This window comes from Psammomys obesus, unplaced genomic scaffold (assembly GCF_907164565.1).
Source record: "Psammomys obesus unplaced genomic scaffold, mPsaObe1.curated_primary_1811, whole genome shotgun sequence".
NCBI classification, from domain to species: Eukaryota; Metazoa; Chordata; class Mammalia; order Rodentia; family Muridae; genus Psammomys; species Psammomys obesus.
Window position 1 is genome coordinate 3,582,155 of NW_026596225.1, and position 18,159 is coordinate 3,600,313.

The 18,159-nt window shown below is 52.7% G+C and overlaps 1 protein-coding gene and 1 pseudogene across 1 annotated transcript in view; one reads left to right on the top strand and one right to left on the bottom strand.

Annotated features, from left to right (window-relative positions):
• The window catches only part of Cdhr2 (cadherin related family member 2), a 31,411-nt gene extending 18,266 nt beyond the window's left edge, over nt 1-13,145 (bottom strand). The window contains exons 1-6 of the mRNA XM_055595775.1: nt 13,037-13,145; nt 3,186-3,248; nt 2,868-2,939; nt 1,840-1,979; nt 1,659-1,712; nt 708-797 (exon numbers count right to left, since the gene is read on the bottom strand). Coding sequence (XP_055451750.1) covers nt 708-797; nt 1,659-1,712; nt 1,840-1,979; nt 2,868-2,939; nt 3,186-3,237 — 408 coding nt within the window. The 5' untranslated portion in view covers nt 3,238-3,248; nt 13,037-13,145. The remainder of the gene's footprint in view (nt 1-707; nt 798-1,658; nt 1,713-1,839; nt 1,980-2,867; nt 2,940-3,185; nt 3,249-13,036) is intronic.
• A 1,369-nt stretch (nt 13,146-14,514) lies between these two features.
• On the top strand, nt 14,515-15,229 carry LOC129668085 (synaptophysin-like protein 1; annotated as a pseudogene).
• The last annotated feature ends 2,930 nt before the right edge of the window (nt 15,230-18,159 follow it).

Genomic DNA, 18,159 nt, shown 5'->3' on the forward strand with positions numbered 1-18,159 from the left:
CCCCACCCTGAGCCTTCCCTCACAGCTTGCTTTTGGGTTTCCATTCGTGAGACCTGCAGCCTCACACCCAGGGAGTCTTGCTCACCAGGTGGTGTGTGGACAGTGCTTAGAGCATGGGTGCTGGGTGGGGCCTGTCAGGTGAGTCTCAGGCCTGGCCCTACACAACCAACCACATGGTCTTGGGGCCCTGGGACAATGTTCCATTTTCTGCACAGCCCTGGGGAACCTCTTCCTACCCGGCTAAAGCGGTTAAAGCGAAGCGCCCCCGGCTGAGGAAAGGCCACAGCATAGACCAGCCACTCCACACTGCTAATTGTCTCTAGGGTGAACACATGTCCAAAGCGAGCGGGTGACAGCCAGGCCCTTGCTCGCTGAAACCAGGAGAAACGGCCAAAGCTGTGGGCGGGAGGTCGGCTGAGAGCCAGGCGGCTGGCTCCTCAGGGCGGATGCAGCGAGCCAGGCAGGGGAGCAGCGAGGGGTGACAGCTAATGTAAGTCAGCGAGCCTCCAGCTCTTAGAAGCTCGAGGAAACCAACTTCCTTTTTCTCTTGCTTTTCCTACCACAGCTGAGAGAACCCTACTCTGCGGGTGGCTTGAAGGAGGTGGCCCTGTCAATCACGGCTTTGCACCCGGGGCTTCCTGGCTTCTCTTCTCTGAGTGACACTCTGGGATGCCCTCCGTGCCCTGCCACACAAAGGCCGGGGGTACCTCGCTGATGTTGGTGGAGAATCCGGTGTTCTGGAACACGGGTGCGTTGTCATTTCTGTCCTGCACAATCACCCGCATCTCCTTCTGCACCTGCAGAAAGCCCAGGAGAGGACAGGAAATGTGGCTTAAGATGCCAGAAGAGTTTCGAGGACCCCGCCTTCCTTCTTCCCTCCTTCACGTAGAAGCATAGCTGTGCACTAGGGTGTGTGTGTGTGTGTGTGTGTGTGTGTGTGTGTGTGTGTGCGCGTGTGCGTGCGTGTGCTCCGCATTAAGCTCTCTTGATTGTCCTTTCCTTATTTAGACAGAGCCTCACCTATCTTAGGCTGGCCATAGACACACTATGTAGCCAAAGATGAACTTGAACTTGAAGGTAGGATCCTCCAACCTTCACCCCTCCCCGCCAAGCACTGAGATTACAGACATGGGCCACCATGACTTGAACAACAAGGAGGAAGAGGAGAAGGGTTGGGAGTGCCACTCAGTGAAAGAAAGAAAGAAAAATGGGGGCGGGGTATAAAGATTTGGAAATTAAACATTATGCTAGTCATTGAAGAGGTGTGGCAGCTTTGACAGTAGACACACAGGCTAGAGCGTCAGCTCAGCAGTATGACTGTGGCTCCAGTTCCAAAGGATCTAGCACCCTCTTCTGGCCTCTGCAGGCATGCAGGCAAAGCATTCATACACAAAAGGAAACAATGAATCATTCTAAAAGCCAGTATTTGTATTAATATACAAATTACAACACTGTAACTTTATAAACAAAATACTTATACAGTCAATAAATACCAAGCTCTTGGTAACATTGTATGAGCATCTAATTTTGAAAATAGTACTAAAGTCTTATCAACTGGGGTGCCCTCTGCTTGCCTGAAATAGACACATGATCGGAAGTAGATATTTGGCATCCTGTTCATCCACCCCTGACCACCCTCCCCTCTTCTTTTAACTCACTGGATTGTTGTGACCGTCATGTACGGAGATGGTGATCTGGAAGGCATGGAGTGTCTGCAGCGGCAGGGAGAAAGGGTCCCTGCTCAGAGCGAGGGTCCAGCTATGCCCCTGGACTCTGGCTCCAGGGGCTACCCCAGGCTATCCCCTCTCTCCCCGCTTTCCCTGCCCCACCATTCTTTACCTCATAGTCCAAAGGACTCGCCAGCTTCACTTCCCCAGTGCTTGTGTTGACGGAGAAGAAGTAGGCATAGGGGCCACTAATCCCATAGGCCAGAGGGTCATTATCGGGGTCTGTAGCCATCAACCAGAAGACCACGGCACCTGCAGATGAACAGGGCTGGCCCAGGTTCATGACCACCTCTGTCAGGGTGGGCTGGTCCAGCTGCCCACAGGGCAGGGATGTGGACATAAGTTGAAATCTGGGATTCTGATCCCCTAACCGCCCCGCACCCCAGCCTCCCTTCCCACTTCTGGGCCCTGGGCTTCAGTGAGACTAGAAATGGCTTTACAGTGGGGGTGGGCACTCTTGGCTGGAAGGTACACCACCCATTCAATGACTGCTTCTCAACACTATTTCTTTCTGGAGTTAAAGGAACTGTATGGAATGGCTGTCTCCTGAGAAGAGAGACACTTTCTGATCAGAAGATGCTAAGATGCAGGAGGACGTTCCTGGCAACTAAGGAAACATGAAGGCAGGCTGGCAAGTGGGAGTCTTGTCTAAGAGGTCGTTTCCTCAAGCTGGTGAGCATGAGTCCTGACTGAGGTCCTCTGTCCTCCACAACCTTGGAATCAACCAATCACAAGTGGGTTAGCAAAAAAGACTTTGTATCCAGGGATGCCAGTTCCAGGAACCTCCTGAGATGCCGAAATCAGTGAGTGCTCAGGTCCCTCATGGAGAGCGGTGGGGTGTTTGTGCAGAACTCAAGCCTACCTTCCTTGACTTCAAGTACCATCTAGACCACTGCAACCCTGACTATGAAGGAAATGACTGGCTTATGGAGTGAGGACGAGAACAAAAAGCCCGACAATGTTTTTCCCCTCCAGTGTTTTAGCCCACAGAGGCTGAACGTGCGATGTGAAGCCACAGGTGCAGAGGGCTGACCTCGAGTGTGATCGGTCAGGGGCTGTTCCTCAGACATGGTGGGGAGCCTGTGTGACAGCCTTGGGACAAAAGCTCAGCTCTGCCCCAGCACAGGGACCATCACTCACCCACTGGTAAGTCCTCTGGCAGAAACACCACGGACATATTGCTCTGGAATGATGGTGGTATGTTGGCCATCGCTGTAGGGACACACAGCAGAGGACATCTGTACACCCGTACCCCGCCACCAGCCGGGCCTTTGGATGCTCATCCTTACCCTTACAGTCAACCTTCAGGCCCGCCCCCCCCCCAACACACACCAAGGCTCCTCTGTAGTCCTCTCAGGGCCGTTCATCCTTGGCATTTGCTAGTGAGGACAGGTCCCACGAGGTCCTGCTGGGGGTCCCCAGTTTAATACCGCTCTTGTAGGGGAGAGAGGCACTCACCAGGTACCATGAAGGCAGGAAGTAGTACACAGAGCAGCCACAGCCAAGCCATCTTGAAGGGACCTAAGAGAAAAGGTGCCAGGGTAAGGTGGTTGGGCACAGCCTGCCTGGCAAAGCCCGCCTGCCTAGGTCTGACCCCACGCTATCCATGGCCTTCACTCTGCAGCTCTGCACGCAGGGCCTCTACCACCCTCTGTCCATTGTCCATCTTGCACAGGAAAGGCATGGGTAGGAAGGGTGCTCGAACCCACACTTAACCCACTGAGTGCTGGGTGCTGTCGTAAGTGCCTTGGGTATGCGATGGCCTTGTTTCTGTACGTACAGGGTGGACTCGGTGGCATACCAGAGGCCACACAGAAAACAGCGACAGGAGGCTCCAGAGTCCCATCCTCAGCCACCACTCTACCTCCCCTGTCTCACACACAAAGGCACCAGTCAGGATCTACGAGGGCCAGGTGGGTGGGGAGAGAGGGAGGCAGGGGGGAGAGGGAGGCAGGGAAGAAAGAGAGGAGGGGAGAAAGGGAGGAGAGGTGAGAGGGAGGAAGGGAGAAGAGGTGGAGGGGAGAGAGGGAGGCAGGGGAGAGAAGGAGGAGGAGAGAGGGAGGAGTGGAGAGAAGGAGGAGGGGAGAGAGTAAAGCAGGGGAGAGAAGCATCATGGCTGTGAAGCATGTAGCTCAGGTCCTCCATCACATACTCAGGAACTCACCACTTCACCTCTCTGCTCTAGAACTGCCAAATCCAATTTGTTCCTCCTCCATTCCTCTCCACGATACCCTATCAGCCACCTTCCCTCCCATGTCCAGTGTCTCCTCAGTCTCCTCAAGGCCTCCCTGGACCCAAAGCCACTCCCTGCTCTCAAGCAAACTCCTCGTGATTCCCTATCTCTCTCTTAAAGCCCTGTGATGGCTCCCAGTGGTCAGAGTGCAAACTCCAGAAGGTAGCTTCCTGAGACCCCGTGGGCCTCCCTAGCGTCATCGCTAACATCCCCCCGTGCCATTCTGCCTTGCCACCCCTCCATTTCCAGCCACATCTGTGTCGCTCCTGCCCCCACTCTGCTGTCTGCACAAGAAGTGCCTGCTTTCCTGGGCACTCTCCTGCTAACCCACCTTCTGTCCACACACCTCATGGCTTTCCAGACGGAGCTGACTTCTCCTCCTTACTGAACTGAGTGAATGATATCATGAATCCCAAGCTACCTAAGGCTAATACGGGGCACCGAGAGACTCAGCAGAATGGTCTGTGCACCCCCGAGCCTGGGTGTAACTCCTCTGGCCCTGGCTGCCCTGCAGGGAAGGCACAGTGACCTCTGCACTGCCCTGCTGGCTCCCAGAATAGGATAAAGATTACTGGTTACTACTAGGAAAAGAAGCTCAACTCTTGCCCCTGCTGCTGGTATGCCCACTCCTGGTCCCTCTCTCCCCAAACTGCCATGGCAGCTCCCTTGCACTCAGTGAGCCCTCAACAGTGGAGTCTGGCTCCCACCTCTTTGTTGTCCACTTGAAGACCCAGCATAAGCCTTCTGCTTTGATTCGGATTGATCTGGCTACCGTAGGCTCAGATATTTGAATGCTTAGTCACCAGGGAGTGGAACCGTTTGAAAGGATTACAATAATTAGGAGGCATGGCCTTGTTGGAGGAGGCATATCACTGGGAGTGAGCTTTGAGGTTTCAAAAGCCCAAGCTATGGCCAGTGACTCTTTTTCTGCTGACTGCAGATCAGGATGTAGAACTTCTCCAGGACCATGTCTCTCTGTGTGCCACCATGCTCTCCACCATGATGAAAATGGACTAAACCACTGAAATGGAAAGCCAGCCCCAAGGAAGTGCTTTCTTTTATCAGAGTTGCAATGGCCGTGGCATCTCTTCATAGCAATAAAACGCTGACTGAGGCACACAGTTTTCCCCGACCCAAGAGAAGACCCTGATGTGCTGGAGGCTAGAGGTCTGGTCACTGTCACTGTCTGCTGACATGTCTCAGGGCCCACTACATGATTAGTGCCCCAGCTTACTCCTCAGCAGGTCCTGGCTGCCATCTACCATCTGCCACCTGCCAGACCTGGCAATGCATGGTGAGCAGACAAGCAGGGCTGGCCTCGCCCAGCTGATGGCTTCCCAAACGTTTGCTGCTTATCTATGGTGAAGGAAGAGCCCACGGGGGTGGGAGGGCAGTTACCAATCAAGAACACAAAGAAGAGAAGTTGTCTGAGGCAGTATAGTTTCATTTCTTGACATTCCTCTCTGCCAGAAATGGGGACACTATCTGCCTCCCTACCACCCTGGCTAGCTGGCCTGGAACATGACCTGAAGAACATGCTGGCTTTGAACTTGTGGCAATCCTCTTGCCCCTGCCTCCTGAGTGCTGGCTGAAATAGGTGTGCTAACTGTGGCTTTTTGTTTCCTGAATTTTATGATGCTCTGACATGTCTGGGGTGTGGCTGGCTGGAGAGCTAGTGGAGCTAATTCCAGAGAGAGCAAACAAGGCTTCCAGACACGCCTTTGACAGAGTACAACCACCCTTCTGTGTCCCAGTCTCACACCAAAGCTAGGGTCGAGCATTAAACAGCTGGGCGATTCCTGCTGCTGCCAGAGAACCCAGAGATTAGCCACACATCCTGACTGATTGCGCTCTGGCTCCCTTCCACCTTTCTTCCCGTGAAAGCACAAGGAAGCCCCCGGCATGACTTCCCTTCTTCCCTCCGCTTTCTGCCCCACGTGGGCTTCGTTGTGTGGCAGGCTTCTTCTTGAAACGTTTGCTCTCAGTGCTCTTAGTGTCTGTGTCAGCATTCAGTCACCTCCTTACTGAGCCATTAGCATCCTGTGCTAGACAGTTTTATGTCAGCTTGACACAGGCTAAAGCCGTCTGAGAGGAGGGGACCTCAGCTGAGAAAAATGTCTCCATAAGATGAGGCTGTGGGGCATTTTCTTAATTAGTGATGATGGGGGAGGGCCCAGCCCACTGTGGGTGGTGCCATCTCAGTCCTGGGTTCTATAAGAAAGCCAGCTGAGCAAGCCTCGGGGAGCGAAGCAGGAGGCAGCGGCCCTCTGTAGCCTCCTGCCCTATTTGAGTTCCTGAGCTCACTTCCTTCAGTGATGAACAGTGATGTGGAAGTATAAGGCCAACTAAACCCTTTCCTCCCCAACTTGCTTTTGGTCATGGTATTTCATCACAGCAGCTGCAACCCCGACTAGGACACATCCCATGAGAACAATGATGACGTCAGACAAGAGTGGTCATCAGGATGTGGCGCCAGAGATGCCCTCTGCCAAGGCTACAAGACTGGCAGACTCCTTGCTCTTTGAACCAGGAACACAGGCCTGCGCTTGGAAGGAAGCCTGAGCTGGCTTTGAATGGGCTGTCCTAGAGGGGAGCAAGCCTGGAGCTCCTGCAGGTCAGAGAGAGACTGGCTACCCAGCACTCCTGTCTGATAGTCAATACCCAGGGGCCAAAGCCCTGAGGAAACTGTACAGAACCAAAGCCTAAGTCTGAGCATCCCACAGAGCCCTGCCCAGACACAAGCTTTCCAAACAGGATGGTGGTGGTTGGGGTTTTGTTGTTGTTTTTGTTTGTTTGTTTTGATAGGCTCTGTCTCTAGCTCTGGATGGCTTGGAACTCTCTAGGTGGCCCAGGCTAGCTTCAAACTCAGATCTACAGGCCTTTGCTCCAAAAGCGCTGGAATTGAAGGTTTGTTTGTTTGTTGTTGTTTTGGTGTGTTTGTTTGTTTATTTGTTGGTTTAACACAGGGTCTCTCTATATGTAGCCCTGGCTGTCCTGGAACTCTCTGTGTAGTCCAGACCTAGACACCTGGCTGGATCGTGTGTGTGTGTGTGTGTGTGTGTGTGTGTGTGTGTGTGTGTGTGTGTTTAATGGGAGTCTCACTGGGAACAGGCTGATCTCTAGCCTCAGCCTTCCAATGCTGGGATTACAGGCCTGTATCATAACGAATGGCCTTATTGCTACTGTTCTTTGCCAATAACCTTTGTGGTGGTGGGGGAGGAGGGACGACAGAGCTCTCCCAGCAGGTCAAGATCTGAGAGGTGAGGAAAGGCCCAGGTGGGGAGCAGGAGAGCTTCCTGCTCCATGAGGTGGCCCTACACCGGCTGCCTCTCCTCTGCTGACCTCTTGGAACCCCCGGGAATGGCAGCAGAAGTGCCAGAAGTCCGTGAGCTGTTGGCATGGCGTCCCCTTCTCAAGCCAGTGACACTTGGAACAGAGTAGGGGACTGCAGGGACTGCATCCCAGGGAGAAGACTTAACCCCCAGTGGCGCTGAAAGTCCAGCATTCCCTGAAAGCAGAGTCAAGAAGAGCTGGGCTTCGGGGCCTCGCTGCCCCACCCTCTGCCCTGGGGAATTCAGGTCCACTTCCACAGAGTCTGGGTCAGTGTCGACCTGGGGACACTACAGAGGAGAGGAACCCATGGTAAAGTGGGGTGGCATGAAAGACGGCTAACGATGATGAAATGGCACCTCCACCAACAATCAGAAACCGACGCCTGAGAACACAGGGGTGGTGGCAGACTGCTTGCCCGGCGATGCAAGGCTCTGCCTTCTCATAGCCTGCATGACACAGAAAATAATGATACAAAAGTTCAAGTGACCTGCCTGAAGGGGAAAACAAGACAAAAACTAGATTCCGGACTGTGTGTGGCAGGGTCTCCACGGGGTCACCTTGCAGTGTGGCCTCCCGGTGCCACCCCCGACCCAGGGCCACTCCCCACTGTTGCAGCAGTGGGGACAAGCAAGATAGAGCACCTTCCCTCCCCAGACTCCGCCGTGCAGCCGCGGGCAGCGCTGCAAACTCAAGCTGACGACAAGAGTGGAGAGAGACCAGCTCTCAAGAGACCCGAAAAATCATAATAATGGATACATCCCCTCCCCACAGCAGTGACAGAGGCTCTGTGAACTCCAACCCCCAAGAGCAGAAGTGTCTCAAAATGTGGGGGCTGCTAGCAGCGGTTAGTGCATAGAGGCTAGAGACAGCCACACAGGCCGGCTCCCACGGACATTCGGCAGTGCTAGTGCCGTGAAGCCCTGTGGCTGCCAACCTGTGCCCAGTTCACTGCTAAATCCTCGCCGAAGCCCCAAATAGCTGAGCAGAGTTGAACATTTCCTGCTATGCCTAGTCTAAATTCCTACAGAATCACCAGTGTTAATAATAATAGATTGTTGGTGCTGGAGAGATGGCTCAGCGGTCAATAGCACTGACTGCTCTTTCAGAGGACCTGGGTTCAAACTCCAGCAACCACATGGCAGCTCTCAACTCTCTGTAACTCCAAGATCTGACATACATGCAGGAAAAATGCCAATGTGTATAAAATAAAAGTAAATACATTTAAAATAACGACAGATTGCCAGTTAAGCCACTGTGCTCTGGAACATTTTATTAAGCAGCAGTGAGTAGTGGTCAGAACACTATTTCTCCAAAATGCTGAAAACAAATGATTTCCAACCTAGAATTCTGTCGGTGCTCACAGAAACTGTTGGTCACACAGTCTTAGGCAGAATGAACCCCATGTTGCACCTCTTCTGAATCTTTCCTGGAGAAGCCACTATAGGAATAGGCCCAAGAGAGGAAAACAGGGTGCCGCACAGAAATGGGGAGATCAGTAGACTGAAGACCAGGGGCCCCCACATCCTGTATGGGGCTCTGCATCTCCAGCAGAGTGAAAGGAGAGGCCTGAGACGCTCAGCAAAAAGCCAAGCAACCAAAACCGGTGAAGATGGAGTGAGGGTCAGTGTTGGTGGGTGGCTCTTGGCCCCCCCAGTGGGCTGCTGCTCTGCAGACGGCTCCATGTCTGCCCCTGTGCCTATAGCTCCCAGGCGCTCCACAGATCTGAAACCCTTCCTTCTATGCCAGTGCTGGCACCTTCACCCTGCCTTTACCCTCTCCCTGGAGGCAGCACCACGGGGCCTGCGCTTTCCCTGCCACTCTATCTCCCGTGCTCTGAAGTTGAAGGTAGAGGTCAGAGTACACACCCAGGGAGGGACAGGCTTGCCACGGATGGAGTCAGACTCTGTCGGGGGCAGTGGTTCGGGATGGAGGACAGCACTGAGTGATTGGGAGTGGGTCGAGGTGGGGCTGGTGGTGGCAGCTGTAGGGGGCAGCAGAGTGCTGCCGTGTGCCCTGTGAGGAAGGTCCTGGGACTCATGCTGGCGGGGCTGGCACAGGGAGACCTGACACCTCCACTGGGCTGGAACTCTGAGCCTAAAGCACCAGTAAAGCATCAGCCACAGATTGAACAGTCGATGGGGTGGGCACGATTCATCCCTGTCACTAAGCTCGTCAGCTGACCTCCCAAGGAGGAAGTTTCTCCACCCCGCTCAGCATGGGGACGGGAGCTGATGAGGAAGGGCAGTGCTGGGCTGGCCCTTCGCACCCATCATCGTGTCTTAGCAAAGAAGCTAGGAAGGAACCCACCACAGTCATTCCCAGGACTCCAATCCAAAGGCAGGCAGCCCGTCGTCTCTCCAGCTGGGTATGTGATGGGTGCCTGTTGTGTGCCTGTAGTCCCAGCCACTAGGAGGGTGAGGCAGGAAGGTTGAGAGTTCAAAGCTAGCCTGGGAACTTGGAAAAACTGTACCTCAAAATATATATGTACATACATATATGTCTATGTGCATTCACATGCATATCTATATGTATGTGTGTATATCTATGTCTATGTGTATGTGTATGTCTATATATGTATGTGTATATCTATATATGTATATGTGTATATGTATATACACATAGATTTTGGGTTTTCAAAACAAGTTTCTCTGTAGCGCTGGCTGTCCTGGAACTTTCTGTAGACCAAGCTGGCTTCAAACTCAGAGATCCACCTGCTCCTGGCCACCGAGTGCTGAGATTAAAGGCATTTGTCACCACTGCCAGGCTCAAACTAAAATTTAGAAGGCTTGGGAATGTCCGTCGGGGGGTAGAGCACTGGCCTGCCATACCCAGGCCCTGAGCCCCATCCTCAGCAGTGCACAAATCTTTGCTTTCCTTTTTCAGGGCCTTCTCTTTCCTTCCTCCTCCTCTCCCTTATTCTCCCCCGCCCATGTGCTACACTTCCCCCAGGCTACCCAGTACCCCCAGAGAGGTGAGGCTGAGGACAAAGAAGCCAAGCTGGAACCTTCATTCCCCATGGCCACCAAGACCTCCACTCACAGCCCCCTTCCTGCTCACTGTCCCCTCCCATAGAGACACACACGTGCCGTCCCCCCTCTCCTGGAAGGAGAGGTGGCTGAGATGCTTTTTTTTTTTTTTTTTTTTTTTTTTGCCTATTGAGAGCCTTAAGCTTCTGGGAAGCTAGGTCTTCTGCTCAGCAGTCACAGGGGCCATACCAACTCATACCCAGGAGTCCTTCTGGTCCTCCTTCCCACAGCGGTCACAGAGGCCATGCTGACTCATACCCAGGAGCCCTTCTAGTCCTCCTCCCCATACTGCACAAGTTGACCAGTCTTGTCCCCTTTGTCACTGTGACTTTTCACAAACATATTCATTGATCATAATGAGGGCAAAGTTCTGCAGCTGGCATATCGTCTCCCCGTTTCCATCACTTAAGAAAAATGTGCTGTGATATAGGAAAGCACCAGGCGACCTGCTTCACCTCAGTGGGCACGGACACTCCCAAGACCTGGCCTGCCCAAGGCTCGCACTGGCTATGGGACACACTTCCCACTCTTGGCAAGCTAGGTCCTTACGGGCCCTGGGTCTCACCTTCCCCAGGTGGCTCTTCCTCTCTTGTGGCATCCTGTCCATAGACCACACCCTGCATTCTCCCCACTCTAGATCTGCATGTGTCTCTTCTGCTCTAGAGGCCGTCTTGTGTCCCTTGCCCATGTGCAAATTCTCTCTACAGCCTCTGAGCCCCAGTCAGGGAACACATACATAGGACATAAGGGAGAGGGGAGGGAGGCGCCCATGGGCTGGGGCTGAGGAAACTCCCCCAGGTACCCTTTTCTCCTATGGAGGACCACAAGTCCAACTTGGGCATGACACCATTGATGCTGAGCCCGACCACTCTGCTTCTGATACAGCTTGCTTTTCTAGGAGATGGGAAGCTGGGCCTGGGGCACAGCCAGAATCCCAAAACTCGGGAGGCTGGAGGCAGGGGGCAGGAGGCTCTCTAGCTCAATGCTAGCCTGAGTTATGTAGACAGACCTGTAAGAAGAGAGAGAAGCCTGGAGGGAGAGAGAAGAGAATGGAGAGGATGGAGATAGAGGAGAGGAAGAAATAGAGCAAGTCCAGGCCCTAGAACTCCCAGGTCCTTGCTTTCAGGCTGCGGAGCTACTCTTTGTGCTGGGCAGAAGGCCACAACACAGCAGGGTGGCTGTGAGGGACAAGCCATGAGATGTGAAGATGCTGCGCTGGGCTTCCTCAATATGCTCAGTCACTTTGTGTCAGTTAAAAGTAAAAACATATATTCATGCTGTAAAGTGTAAGGGGCATCAGGAGCTCCAGGTCACGCTATGAACCCCAAGACCCAGGCCATCTTCTGCCCAGCCTGACCCAGGAAACCTCCCTCCTTTCAGCCCCGAGGATGCCTTAGCCACAGCTCACAGGAACAGGAAATCAAAGGCCTCTAGAAATCAGTTCACTGGAAATGAGGACCCCAGGGCTTCTGGGAGCTCGAAAGTCAATGCACAGGACACAAGAGAGGGAATCCCTCCTCTGTCAACAGCCCCGCCCTTGGCTCCGACATGCAGCCCTTCCAGCCAGGCTCGAAGCCACCACAGTTCCCTAAGCTCCCTTCTTTCACTTCTGCTTTCTCTCCCTCCTTCCCGAAGCTGCCTCCAGGAAGTGGCTATTGTACAGTTAACATTCATCACCCTAAGAAAACAGTTTGGGGGGACAGCCAAGAACAAAGGATAGAGTTAAAAACCAGCTTTGGGCAAGGCGCCCCGCTCAGGGGTCACTCCCCATCACACCAGCCCAGCCAAGTGGTCTAGTCCAAAGACAGGGACCCAGGGCTATTTAAGCTTCTGTCCCCCAGGGACACCAGGGTTCCCATAGCCAGAGACAGTGCCCACTTTTGGTGCTGCTTCTTTTGGGACATAGGTATGGCTCAGGCTTCCAGCATTTCATTTACTGCACCAAACAGTTCTCCTTCTCCCTCAGCTTCAGTTCTCCTCTGAGGAATAAGTGCAGGCTACGGCCTATGTGGATCAGAACATCACTGTCTTCTGAAATGCTGCCTCGGGCCAACCGGCAAGCAGGTCCTACCTGAACAAGGGCTGACCCGGCTGAGCTCCACCCTGTCAGCAGGACAAGGACTGAGTTAGGGTCCAGACCAGCACGGTTCGTCCTCGCAGCGGTGGTCCAGCCCTTGATCTCTGAGTCTGTGAGGGACAGCCTCCATACCTCACCCTGCCTGCCTCATGAGTTTGCTGGGGGCTCCTGGTAATGGCACCTGCCCTACAGAGGCAGGGACTGAGAGCCCAAAGCAGTCAGAGCCCACTCAAAGTCTGCCTAGAGCTGAAGGAAGATCTGAGCAGAGAGGAGCCAGCCTTTCCTCAGGCTCGGGGCCAGACTCAGCCATCACCCTCATCTTCTCCTCCTGGATATCAGATGAGGTGGTGAATTCACTTCCTAGGGGAACCCTCCTCCAAGACCCTCCCCCTCACTCTTGAAATACCCCAAGGACGTGGGAAGGCAGAACAGGGTCTGCCTGGAGAGGAGGTCTTAGCCCACATTCTAGAAAAACCAGGCTTCAGCAGCAGCCTCATCAGTTCAAGTCCACCTCTGCCTGACCCGGCCAACAGCTAATACACAGCTCTGCCCGCTGGTGTTCCACCCAACCCCAGACACCAGGGAATGAGGCATCTTTCAGACTTCAAAACTTGCCTCAATCCCAAGGACCCCAGCTTACCCCCGGCTAAGAGCCCCTGAGGCAGCTGAGCTGGACGACCCTGGAAGGGGCTCAGAGGCACTGGTGTGTGCCAGCCACAGGTGGGTACCGTCTGAGGCCGGCGAACACAGCTGCAGACTTTGGCACCATCCACGCCTCCTCTGAGCAATCATTAACCATGCAGAGACCACACCTCCTCAGAAGGCACCGCTGCAGCCAGGGTAGCCGGGACAGCCAAGGCCCCAAGGTTGCAGTATTGAAGGATAGGCAAGCCCACAGCCAGTCTGGGGTTCTGCTGCAAGCTGGAGAAGCTGGAGATGGTGACAGTCAGAGGCCATGCCAGGACCTTCTGTCCACTCCTGGCTGCTCAGTGGCAGGGACCTGTGGAGAAGGTGGGGTAGGGGGATGAGGTGGGATGAGGGAACTTCACTGAGCCTCTAGGCCAGCCCTTGAGGCTGGCTTGAAGGGAGCGCCCAGCAGCTCCAGGAATGCCCTCCCAGCCTGATATCTGTCCCCTCTAAGCAAGCCCTCAAAAGGCAGCACCAACCCCAGCCATAATGGTGGATGCTCTTAACCCCAGCACTCAAAAGACAGAGGCAGGCAGATCCCTATGAGTTCTAGGCCATGCTGATCAAAAAACAAGTTCCAGATGAGTCAGGGTAAGATTCCGTCTCAAAGAAACAAAAACAAAGACAGTCAAAGGGCAGAGCCAATTCTCCAGAGGCTCCATACACTGATGATGGTGGCCTTTCAGGGGTTACAGGTCCCCAAGATCACCTCATCCTACCTCCCAGCAGGAAGGGGGCCATGCAGCTGATCACCAGCCTGTGTGCCTCCTGGCTGAGTGGCCCAGGGAAGACGCTGCTCCCTCAGCCCACTGATGGGTCCCTTTGAGGTTCCTGTGTGTTGTTGCAAGTTCTCAGGGAGCGCTACATCCACCAGAAGAGCTCGTGGTTCTTCAAAATCCTGCCGAGCACAGTCCTCATGTCTCTGGGGGAGGAGCTAGAATCTGCATTTATTGAGCACCTAGTGTGTGCCTTACATGGTGTCTTGCTGTTGCTGGGTGCCACCACAATTAAGGGCCATGCTTTGCCATCCATCCCCACAGGGCAGAGCCTGAATCCATGCCTACCTCCCTTGACAGCTAGTGGCTGAAGAGAGCCCACCTGACTCACAGGGCAAACAGCGCTGCCCTGTCCCTTCTCATTACTCCCTTTTGGAGTCCTCCTCCTTGCTTCCCCCTGCCCACAAAGCATTCTCCACCCCCAGTCATAGGTACCAAGGGCCAAATCTTCCAGGAGCCCTTATCCACAGTCCTCTAGTTTCTTTCAGGAAACCCAGACATGTGGTTGCTCCACTCCGTGCTGGCATGCAGGTGAGGCCTAGTCAGTCAGACTTGAGGCCATAGCAAATGGACCAGTTTGGCTGATAAGAATGAGACCCAGGGTGTCGCCGCTCCCCTCCTCTGCCCTGAGTCTTGACTCTCTTCCCCTCAAAGGATGTCCGCCTTCCAGGTCAACCTCAACCAGCCCAAGGAGCCGCTCGGCTTCATCAAGGTCCTCGAGTGCTTTGCTTCTATCTTCGCTTTTGCCACCTGTGGAGGGTTTAAGGGCAAAACAGAAATTCAAGTGAGTTGTCCTAAACTTGGTAAGAAGACAGTTACAGCTACTTTTGGTTATCCATTCAGGGTGACTCAGGCATCACTTCCCAGTCCTTCAGATGCCAGGGTGTGATGTGACCTGGAGGAACCGTGTCCGCACAGGTGGCTGCTCCTCTTCTGCACAGTCCTGTCACATTTGCAGTCTTTTGTTCCTGTACTGCATCGCTGCCCTTCTGCTCTGCGCTGGTTACACGAACCTCTACCAGGAGAGTCGTAAACTCCCCATGATTGACTTTATTGTTACTCTTCTTGCCACTTTTCTGTGGTTGGTGAGTGCCTCGGCCTGGGCTAAAGCCCTTACAGATATTAAAATAGCTACCGGACACAGTATTATCAAAGAACTTGAGCCTTGTCACAACGCACAAATACAATGTCAATTTATCTCTGTGACTAATATGGAATCCCTAAATGTATCCGTGATCTTTGGCTTTCTGAATATGATACTTTGGGGAGGAAATGCTTGGCTTGTGTACAAGGAGACCAGCTTACATAATCCATCAAATATGTCAGCTTCTCACAGCCAAGGAGGTGTCCCACCCGCTTCTGGAATATAATTAAAGGGAGAATACACTGTACGAAATGTGTGCTACACTCTGCCTTGTTGCCAACACCTTGAGAAGCATTATTGTTTCTAATAAAAAGTAATGGCTTTTTCAGTTAAAAAAAAAAAAAAAGAATGAGAAGCCAAGCATTGCAGTGGCGAACACCTGTGATCCTGGCACTCAGAGAGGCAGAGGCAGGCGGATCTCTGTGAGTTTGAGGCCAGCCTGGTCTGCAAAGCCAGGACAGCCGAGGCTACACAGAGAAACCCTGTCTCAAAAAACAAAAACAAAAACAAAAAAAAAAAAATACAGGCATGGTGGTCTGTGCTTATAATCCCAGCACAGAGAAGGAATAGGCAGGAAAGAGATGAGTTCAAGATCAGCCTGGGCTACATGGCATCTTCAGAGAGAGAGAGAGACAGAGACACAGAGAGAGATAGAGAGACAGAGACAGACAGACAAACAGACAACCCTGCCTAATGACTGGTCTCAAATAAAAGGCTTTATTTTGAGTGGTTGAAAGCATGAATTTCTTTCTCCCCGTTTGGAGTCTAAACTGTAAGAAGGTGAGTAGGGCGTCACATGGCTGTTTTAATGCCTTGAGGGCCAATAACTGAGATAACACAAGACTCAAGGAAACAGAGGGAAGAAATGGAAACACAGGGTGGCAGCGGAGCCTTTAATCCCACTGCTCCGAGACAGAGCGAAGACAAACAAAAAAAGCAATAGGAACAATGTTTTCTGGGACTTTGTGTTAGCTCTTCAACAACCATGCTTGAAGTCAGCACCATGAGATGCTTCTCCTAAACCTTGTCTTCTTTCTTTGATTTTGTTGATGTCATTTCTGCTCTGACTCCATTCCCCTTAGAGGTCAGAGTCCTCTGCCCTTTCAACACTCCACCAAATACCAGGAAGAGGCCAGAGCTTGGCTTTGGCTCCGCCATCTCCCAGCTGCTCAGCCTCTGAGACCTGCTCCTCCAGAACACCCCAGCACAGCCTGTGTGAAACTAAGAAGGAAATCACACTGCCTTCATGTAGCCTTGGCTATCTTGGAACTCGCTCTGTAGACCAGCCTGGCCTTGAGCTCACGGATCCGCTTACTTCTGTTCCGCTGGTGCTGGGATAAAATGCACGTGCTGCTAATGCCTGGCCCTGTATAGGAGTCTATGAAGACAGCACTAAAAAAGCAAAGGCAGGGAGATGGCTGAGCAGCTACAGGAGCCTGACAACCTGAATCCGAGCCCTCGGACCCACATGCACTCATCGTTCGTCCTTTGACCTCCACATGAGCTGTGGCACATGCGTGTGCCCTCACAGGTACAAATACAAATGCTTAAAAGGCCAAAGAACTAGACAGCACTATTGGAGTGGGCCTGGAGGGCGGCACGGACTCCCCACCGCCGCCACTCACTTGGGTCCCCCAGACTGAGCCCAGGGCTTTCCTCGGGTGCATGCTCTGTCTTGTTACTACTATTACGTAGCCTGCTACTCATGGGCAGAGCCATGTTTGGCTCACACTCAACGAATATATATCATGTATTCAATAAGGATAGACATTTTCACAGGGTAGTTTGATTCCCTAACCCTCTCAAATCTAAAAGAAATCTTAAGGTATACATAGCTGTAGTGGAAGTTCTGGTGCCTTTAAAAAACTCAGTTATGTTACATAAACATGTTTTTGTTTTGGTCCCAGGTGTGGGATGTGGGGCTGATTCAGTTGGTCCACAGTGTTTGCCTTGTGCGGGCTCTGCCAGCTGCAGGTAGTTTAATTCTGAGGACTCTGACAGGAAATAAATGTCAGAGCCCAGAGAGAAGAGGGGGCTCCAAGGAAGAAGGCTGGTGCTTTCCCTCTGCTGCTCTTGGTCGCTGTTGTTACCATTTGACAAGAAGTAGGAGATCTGAAACCAAGATTGGACTTGCCCCAAAAAAACCAATAATCCTTAACAGCAGAAAGTAACCAAAGAGAACTCTGCCCCCTCTCCCCACTAACCTTTCTCTCCTACCTAGGGTTGGGGGTTGGAAGGGAGGTTGAGGCTTTAAGGAACCCAAATAAAGCAGAGTTTAAAAATGGCAATTACATGTAGCTGGTGCTGGCGCACAGCCTCCCATCCCAGCCCTCCCAGTTCAGGACTAGCCTGGTCTACAGAGTGAGGTCCAGGAGAGCTAGATCGACACAGAGGAACCCAGTCTCAAAAAACAATCAAAGAAAAAGATATACATGCGATAGATAGATAGATAGATAGATAGATAGATAGATAGGCAGGCAGATAGGTAAATAGATAGATATAGATGAGGGAAGGGGGATCTATAATTGAGTCACATCCATAAAATATGTACTGATGTTTTGGATAAAGAAGGCAGTCCATGAAAGAGGTTTCTGAGAGTCCTGGTAGGCAAGATAAAAAGAGAAATAGGATCCATCTATTTAAACACATATCTAAGGCCAGACATGATGGCCCATGCCTGTAATCCCAGCACTGGGAGAGAGAAGCAGAGGCAGGTGGATTTCTGTGAGTCCCAGGTCAGCCTGGTCTAAGTAAGGAGTTCCAGGCTAACCAAGACTACACAGTGAGACCATCTCACACAAACAAACAAAACCACATCTAAGCCAGTAGTGATGCAGTCCTAGGCTCGGGAGACAAAGGCAGGAGGATCCTGAGTTCAAGGTTATCCCTGACTGTAGTCTGATCTACACAATGAGAATCCACAGATGTGCTCCGGAGCTGCGCTGACTGTAAGGTTCTGGGGTTTCTGTAAGGTTCCTGAGGGTTGTGCAGGGCTGCCCATCCCTGACAGGATTACTCCATGTAACAGTCCAGGCTAGAGGGGTCCATGGGGGGGGGGGGGGCTAAATAATCTAGTCTGAACTGTGGAAATGCAAGACATCTGCCTACGCAGGCGGCAAGAACAACGGGGAAGTCGGGAGTGAAAAAGTCCTGAGT